General features: G+C 26.9%; 1 protein-coding gene across 1 annotated transcript; it reads left to right on the forward strand.

Moving 5' to 3' along the window:
* Positions 1-6,221: 6,221 nt before the first annotated feature.
* LOC120071998 (zinc finger protein 385B) lies at positions 6,222-8,604 on the forward strand. The gene is made up of 3 exons (XM_039024425.1): positions 6,222-6,358; positions 6,508-6,857; positions 8,131-8,604. Exons 1-3 carry the CDS (start codon positions 6,271-6,273, stop codon positions 8,602-8,604), a joined length of 912 nt encoding a protein of 303 aa, XP_038880353.1. The 5' UTR covers positions 6,222-6,270.
* Positions 8,605-9,507: the final 903 nt, after the last annotated feature.

The raw sequence follows: 9,507 nt of genomic DNA on the forward strand, positions 1-9,507 counted from the left end.
TTGTTGTTATTTTTCCATTAATGATTACTAGCTTTCATTTCTTCTGGAACAATCACAAACACTTTTTTTATTATTGATCTACTTTTTTGTTCGTAGACAAAGCTAATTCGGAATTGTCTTTCATTCCAAGGCATAACTTGTATCCATGGGCTCTAATTCGTCTGAAGTTTGCTCCCAGAAATATAGTCATTCCCACCTCCTCATGTCAATCCCACAAGTCTTTGTCTAATTCGAAATGATAACAAAATGCATAGGTTGTTAGAACAACTCGAGTACGTAGATACATATAGTATACCATCTCATTACTTTATTTCCTCTATGAGGGAAAAAGAAAAGTAATAAACCTGCAATCTCGATGGTGGATATGTGTCAAAACTTCAACCTTCGACAACTAAGTAAGATTCGCGAGATTTCTCTTGTCGAGGGTTAAAGTTTCAGCTTATATATTGTTTCCAATTTTTTCTTTGTTCGTCGAGTTCTCAACGTTCGACCTCCACATTAGTCGAGTTCTCAACGTTCGACCTCTAGCCTCAAATTCCCAAAACAACAATATTTCTCTAATAAGTTTCAAAACAACAATATTCTCTAATAAGTTTTGAAAACAACAATATTAATATTAATATCCTTAAAATTAGGGTCTCTTGACAAAGTTAGCCATTTGATATAAGGAAAAGAATTATGTGTGATAAAAATATGTGTTTAAAAATTGTCTAGGGTTTATGAAATAAAATCATAACTCAAATATTGAATAAATTGACTATGTATTATTGTTATAAGTTTTTCAATTCTTAACCAAACATTGGATTTCAAATTCTAATTTGAATTAAGTCAAGTTCGATCTAGGATAGATCCATATGTTGTGTTGAACTCTATCTAAAGGTCAATGTTGGAGATCTTAGCCATTTTTTTTTTTAAAATATCTCATGTTGAACTTTTTAAGTTCCAAATTATTTAGTTCTAATTAAATCTCTTTTAATAAATTGACTACTTCAAACTAAAAAACTTAATATATTATAATTAATCATATGGTTAATTTAATTTAGACTAGATTGTACAAAATATTCTTAAACTTTGTACTTTGTATCAAAAATGTCTTTGAACTTTCAAAAATATGAGTTCAAAAGTACTCTTATTGTTAGTTTTGGATGAAAATTGTTAATGTTTTGTATAAAAAATGTCTCTAAACTTCCAAAAGTTTCAAAAATACTCTTAAACTTTAAAAAACAAAAATAAGAAATACCCTTACTATTATATAAACAAAGTCTTATTTCTCTATTTTCCATCTTTTTTCTCTCAACCCTCATACTCCCCTTTTTGTACATTTATTTATAAAAAAAAAAAATAATAAATAAAACTACACATTTAAGTTAAGATACAAGGATTATAATAAGAAAGAGAATATAGGAAGCACCAAAAGATTTTAAAACTTAAATGTTTTAATAAAGTTGTACTAGTTGAGTGCTAGTTAATAGCCAAATACATTTTTTTTATTTGACTATTAATCGTTTTGTAAGTTTTAAGGGGTAATTATGACTTTCAAATTTTGTGTGATTTTGTAAGATTTTATGTTTTAACTTAAAATTTTGGTTATTAGAAAAATTGATATAAGCTAAGAATTGGAAAATTAAGAGAAAAATGAAAGTATTTATATGAAAAAAAAATGGCATCTATATAATTTGTTTTAAAATTAGATTTTTTAAACTTGAAAACTTCAAACCAACTAATCATCATATTAATGATAGATAAAGCATTTTTAATTTTTTTTTAATTTTAAATTTATTTTAGCAACGATGTACCCATGGTTTTTGTTCATATACAAACGGTTGAGGTATTTTTTAATCTTTTTTTAGTTAAAAATATATATATTTTTTTAATTTTAGAAAGTTTAGAAGTATTTTTGAAATAAAACTTTAACAATTTTCATCTAAAACTGATGGCAAGAACAATTTTTTAACTTTTTTTAAAGTTAAAAAAAATTGAAACCGTTGAAAATTTAGGAATATTTTTGACATAAAATATAAAGTTTTATGAGTATTTTTTATAATTTAACCTTTGATTTATATATTAAATGTTAATGTTTATACGTAAAATCGAACTTTTGAACAAGCATACTTTCGAACCACCTCATTTCACCCACAAGGGGCACAATGTTCAACAATCTACACAAGTTCCATTAACGTTAGTATTTTTCGTGCATGAGTAGTGTTAACGGTTAGATTATAATATTTTAAAACGAGAAATATCTTTTTAATCCATAAATGTTGAGTTTAATTTCTATTTAGTCTTTAGATTTTAAAATATTACTTAGTTAATTTTTATATTTTTATTTTAGTTTTAATTTAGTCATTATATTTCAAAATATTATAATTGTATTATCGACATTTAAATTTTGCATATTTGCGTTTTAAACTTAACTAAATACTCGACTTCGTCTTTAGTGTTAATTTTTGTTGATAAATTGAAAATCGTTAAAAAGAATTATAATTAATTAAGTTTCACTATTTCCATCCTTTTAGAATTAAATTTAAATTTTACTTCATAATTATTTTTAATTAATTATTAGAAATTCACATCAATGATTTAAAGTGGGTTTTTATTGAAAATTTGAGGTAAAAATATAAAATCTTGAAAATTGTAGACCAAATTGATTGGAACTCAAATTTGAAAGGTGAAATTGTAACATTTTCAAATATATGGACTAAATTGAAATATAACTCAAAATTTAAGGACCAAATATGTAACATTTTAAAATTCAAGGACCAAATAGAAACTTGGCCCAAAACTTATTGACCAAAAAGATTTTTTTTCTGTTTTAAATTTATTTTTAGGGATTTTTACATAAAAAAACCATATTTAAGTCCTATATTTTAAAAATGTCTTTAAATTCAATTTTTTTAAATAATATTTTTAATATTATTTTTGAATAAATTTACCATTTTTTATTATTTTTATTCCTGGGTTTTATATATATTTCTCTATTTTTGAAACTTTATTAACATAGATAGAGAAGATTCATTTGATATGATTTTTTTTTTCATATTTTCAAATAGACAAAGAAAATTCATTTATATGTTGAGAATTTTTCCTTTATTTAATTTAAAAGGAGAGATAAAATACATTTAATAATTTTTTTTTCTATTTTCATTGGTTTCACATTTTTTTTTTCTGCAGATTCATAATTATTTAAAATATAGCTAAGAAGATTTTGTTAGAAATTTGAAAATATTACAAACAATATATGATTTTTTTTATGGATAAAATATTACAAACAATATATAAATTCAATGTTTGACAAAAATCACCATATAATGCATTTATTATGGAGAAAGAAAACGCATTTATTATGATTTTTTTCCTTTTTCGATTGTAGAGATAAAATACAATTATATTTTTTAATTTTTCATTTGGAGAGAGAAAATGACATTTAATACGATTTTATTTTCCATTTCGTTTTTCATGTTGATTTTGGTTATTATGTGAAATATTTCATTATTTATTCACTTGTACATGTAATATATTTCGTTGTTTATTTGTACATATTAATTTATTGAGTTTTTTTTTATGAATTAATGATTATTTTATATATACCTTAGAAAATTTTGACGAATTCATAATTATTTTAAATATCTTATACCATTTTGTTAGGTATTTGAAAATATTCTAACCAATATATGAAATATACTACCGTTTATAAACTAGAGATTGACTTGATGTTTGACACAAATCACAGTATAAACCAATATATGAAATATACTACAGTATGTAAATCTTCATAAATTTCATATACACCACAATATATATATCATAATACAATAAGTCTAAATAAAAAAAATACTTGTTTATATCAAATAAATGAATACATATACCACAATAATCAAATTACAAAAACTAAAAAATATACATATATATAAAAAACAGGAAAAAATAAATTCCATCTTCATATGGGTTTATAATACGTAAGTCTCTATCTTCATCTCTTCTTCTTCTTCAACCATGGTCGACACGGATCTCTCTCCTCGTCGATCGGATTTACTCGTCCCATTGTACTATCGACCGAATCTGCTCAACCTGTCACCGTCGATTCGCCCCACGCCGTCCACACCATCTATTTGTCCCAAGTCATTCGAGTCACCACCTACAACTCACATTTGGAAGGAGAAAAGAGAGGGAAGAGAAAGAAATGAGTGAAAATTATGGGGGAGAGAATATACTAAATATACTATTGGGGGAGAGATAATATACATGAGAGAGTAGAGTATATATGGGGAGAGAGAAATATATATATATATAGCTGAGGTGAAAGCTAAATTGTAAATAATTACTAATATTAGTGAAAATAAAGAAAGTCAATAGGTTTTTTTTAAAAAAAAAAAATTAAATATTCAAGACATTGTTTTTTATATAGAAATCCCTTATTTTTACCCACTAACTAAATTTTTTTTTGGTCAACTAATTTAACATAGCATTCCATCAGGAAATATTGAAAGTCCTGTGTTCAATGAATCTCTTTTTAACAAAAAAAACTTTGAATTGTTTTACAGTGACATCAATCCAATCCACCAATCACAAAAAGAATTGTTTTCAAATATAAATGAATTAAAATATTAACAAATATACAAAATATTTATCAATGATAAATAAAAGAAAACTATTATCATCTATCATTAATAGACATTGATAGATTTAGTGTGAGAGTATAATAATTTCCAAATTTAATCAATTTAATTTAGACCACATATATTAAGATAATTGTTTTAAATAGTAAAATTGTTAAAAATATTTTTAAATATAGCAAAATGTCACTAATAGACTGCGATGGATCACGATCGACATCTATCAGTGAAGATAGATCACAATAGACATCTATTAGACACTGATAGATATCTATAATGGTCTATCGCAGATAGATAGTGATATTTTATTATATTTATAAATAAATTAATTCATTTTCTTTTATTTAAAACAACCTTAAATATTACTTAAATCAAGGTTTTAGTTTCAAACGTAGTGAAATAAACAATTTGAAATTCTATATTTATTTTGATTATCAAATAAGGTGGAAAGTCTAAATAATCTACGGATGTTCTAACTAAAATATTAAGAGAAGAAAAAGGTACAAGAGCACACACAAAACGATTCTTACGGTTTTTGAACCTTAAAGAACACACCTTTAATGCCTCAACAAATGAAAGCTAGGTTTTAATTTCAAAAGAAGAAGAAAAAAAAAGTCTTATCAATTTTAATTCTTTCCCTTTTTACATTTATTTAACACACACATATATATATAATTAAAAAGAATAAAATTGATTCCTCAAATGCCCACGGCCACCACATTAAATTGTATTGAATTGATGATAACCACAACATTTTTCTTCTTCTTCTAAGAATGATAACAAGAGCTTTCATTTTGGGTTTAGTTTAAAATATAGTTTTTTTAAGTGTTGAGTTTCTTTTTTTTTTTTTAATTTCAATTTAATTCTTTAAGTTTCAAAAACGTTACAATTTTAATTAATAGAATTAAAAATTATAATTAATATAAGTTTTTATTACTTTTTCATCACCATTTTATTAATTTTAAAATTTCGATTCATGACTATTTTTAATTAAAATATGAACTCTCGGTAGAGTGTGTGTTTAATAGTATCAATTATAGTAATTTGAAATGTATGAACTAAATTGAAAACAAATTTAAAATTATGAATTAAAAGTGTAATATTTTAAAACCTGAAACCTAAAATTTGAATGATTAAATAGAAACAAGCATAAAAAATGAGACAAACAAGGTAAACTATCTTTTCTTTTCCAATGAAAATAATAGTAGCATGAGAAAATTAATAATATTTAGGTATATCTCGAATTTGTACTAACCTTCATGCATTTCATTATCTACCCACATAAAAAAATACATTAAAATATATATTTTTTAAAAAATCAAATCACGAATTATGAATTGATAATTTAGCGGGATCACGAAAATAGTGGTACGTGATGCAATTAAGTACTTTCCAATTAATACAGTTTTTTGGAGAAACTATAGTAGCGACGTGGCAAAATTTCATTGGGTCACGTGTTACCGTTTTTTTAAATCTCACTAATTTCCTTCTATTTCATTGGGTTTTTTTTTTTTTTCGCTTCTTAATACTCCTCCGTTGTATCTCTTCTTCCTTATTCTTCTTTTTAACTTCCGCTCCTCTTCCCCTTTCTCTCACTACACTCATTTCTCCATATTCCCTTATTTCTTCACTTTCTTTCTTCTTCTATTTTTTCCTTATGGATTTCAGGTTCCGAGCCAACGATAACAAATCGCCGGCCACCGCCACTTCCACCTCCGTCCGCTCCTTCGATCAACTGCTTCAAGGTACCTAATCTTAATCGAAAATGTCATCTCTGTTTTCCTTGAGATCTATTGCAATATATACGTTACTTCAAATCCAAACACGCCTCCATTTCCATTATTCGATTACTCAACCAGTTACTAATGAGGTTTTTAATCACATCACTCGGAAGATTCTTTAAATGCCGAGCTCTTGAAGCAGAGGATGAAAGACGAAATAATGATCAGAGAGATCGCTAGCCGCAGAATGCTCGAGGCAGAGATCAGAAGAGAGCTAATTATCGAACAAGAACTGGCGAAGCGTAGGGTTGAAGGCAGGACGGAAGGCTTATTGTTTGACGATCAATTTTCCGTCAGATTGTTGGACCAGATCAGGATGAATCACAACATTGTGGATCCGTTTAGAGGTTTACTGACGGTTCCAGGTTCCAGTTCTTCGCCCTTACCTGTTTGTCCAGTTCCGAATCCTCAAAACGAAGAACCAAAACCTTTCGATGATAAAAAAAACAAGTTAATCGTTCTGGTTAGTACTTCTTTTTCAGATAGTTTGGTTTTCCTTTTTCTAAATACTTTGTGATTTGAATGAACATCTTCTTTTGCGTTGAGCTATGCTCGCTTGACTTAGACAAGAAGCTTAGATAAAAATGTAGTTCCCTCAAGAATCTAGTAATATTTTATTTTTTATTTTTTACTTCAGTGGTTAAATATTTTAGAAGGTTGATTAAAAAGATGTTCTACTCCTCATCTCCATTTAATTTTTAAACATTTTCAGTATATTTGTTTATAGTTTAATGTGGAATAGAAAATTCAAGAGAATATATATTTTAGGTTGACTAAAGTCTCGTTTGATAATACTGTGGACTCTGTTTGGTAATCCTTTATTTCATTCACATTTCTTATTATCGTATAATGGTTAAATTTTTAGCTAAATTTTAAAAACAAAAATAACTTTTTGAAAACTATTTATTTTAGTTCTCAGATTTTTGCTTGGTTTTTTAAGTCATTGGTGAAACTTAGAAAACAAATGAAGAAATTTCAAGATGAAAATAGTATTCACATGCTTAATTTTCAAAAATAAAAACAAAAAAATAAAATGGTTACCAAACTAGGCTTTGGTTTTTTGTTTTTGTTTTTTAAAATTAAATTCATTTCATCCATAATTCTTACAATAATTTGTATCTTTCATGGTTGATTTTTTAGTCAAATTATAAAAACAAAAACAACTTTTTGAAAGCTATTTTTTTTAGTATTCAAAATCTGACTTGGTTTTTAAACCATGGGTGAAAAGTAGATAACAGATGAAGAAATTTAGAGGAAAAATAAAAACAAAAACAAAAACAAAAATAAAATGGTTACCAAACGGAACCTAAGTTATTATCTCTTAGTATATGTATCATCATGTTCATTTAATATTTTAATATTTGAACATAAATAATTTTTCTTTTGTGATAAATTTTTGATATATTTGATATTTTTTAAAATTTACAAACTTATTACACAAATTTTTTTTTGACAGTTTAATGTTATAGTGAACAAAAACTTCAAACTTAAGTATGATAGGGTTGTTATTTTTTTTTTTCTTTAAAGAAAAAGTTAAATATGTTTGATAAGAAATTGGGAGAAAATAGTTCAAAAACCAAAAAAAATTAAATGTTCACGAAAATGGGGCCTCAACTTAAAATCCCAAACTCTAAAACTCCAAAAATCCTAAACAATTTAGGTCTGGTTGACCAAAAGGGACTAAATTCTGTGTATAAACTATAAAATAAATGAGTTCATATTATTCAAACATGCAGCCGAAGCCAGACCCAGCAAAATTCGAAGGGAAGAGGAAAGCTGAGGGAGAAGCAGCAGAGGTTGATACTGATCAAAAAACCCCAACTCATTGGATCAGTTCAAAGAAATTAGCCAAAGAAGAGTTTGTTTGTAGCATGTGCAATGTTCAGGTCACAAGTGAAATTAGTTTCAATGCACATTTAAAAGGCAAGAAGCACATGGCCAAAGAAGGGCGTAGCCTACAAACTCAAGAGCCGAGCCCAGCGGAAGATCTGAAAGAAAAATTAGACAATCAAAAGAAGGACGCAGATAAAAAATCAGCCCTTAAAAACAAGGTCCATTTTAAATTCTGGTGCAAGATTTGCGAAATTGGAACCCCTTGCATGGCTATAATGGTCTCACATAACAATGGGAAGAAGCACAAGGCTCGCCTATTGAAACTTTCTCAACAGTCCAAATTGGACGACCAAAAGGACGAACCGAACCCCTTATGAAGGTAACTTTCTTTCCCTTAACCTTTCAACTATTGCATATAATGTATGTGTCTCTAACAGGAGTGTAAGAACTCGAACCGAATCGGTTTATGGCTAAAATATTTTAGAGTCCTTTAAAAAAATAATAATTTGAAAAACCTACCTGTCTCGTCCCAACTCGGTTCGGTTTTCACCCTTTTTCAATTGACTCGGCTCGGTTTGGGTTTTAAGGAAACCCTGTCCACTTATACACTCATCTCCTAGGAAATTATGCATGCATTTTAATTATTTTCAAAATTCTGATGTATGCCGTTATGTTCCATTGTTTTCGTTATTCATGAACATCCATCAAGGGGTGGGTAGGTTTTGTGTAATTGAACCACACCCATGTGCTATTTTTTTTCTTCATGATTTTACTATCTTGATTTTTTTTTACAGTTGTTGAACGGCACAGTTCAATTTTTCTTATGGTGTAAGTAGGGTTTTTTTTGAGTTAAAATATATTTTTTGATCTGAATTTTCACGAAAATAATAATTTAATATATCAAGTATAGTTGGGAAGGATTTAGTCCTTGCATTTTTAAATATATTAGTTGCATTTTTTTTGGATTAAATATGAGTGGTTAACTCTTTAGGAAAATAAAATATTTTTTGTATTTTAGTTGATCGGGCTCCTTTGAGAGACACAATTATCTCCGAAAATCATGCTCCTATTAAAAAAACTAACGAAGGTCTAATGGTTTGTTAAAACTTGACGGTCATTTCTTTTATTTATTTATGATTTGTATATAACAGTACAAATTAATGTTAGCTTGGAATAGCGGTGGTGCATAGGCAATTTTCACACGCTACTTGGGTGAAAGTCCAACTAAAAACGTATTTATTATTATCTTTTGTTTTTGTAAACGTATTTATTTATTTTTT

Source organism: Benincasa hispida, chromosome 2 (assembly GCF_009727055.1).
Source record: "Benincasa hispida cultivar B227 chromosome 2, ASM972705v1, whole genome shotgun sequence".
Lineage (NCBI taxonomy): Eukaryota > Viridiplantae > Streptophyta > Magnoliopsida > Cucurbitales > Cucurbitaceae > Benincasa > Benincasa hispida.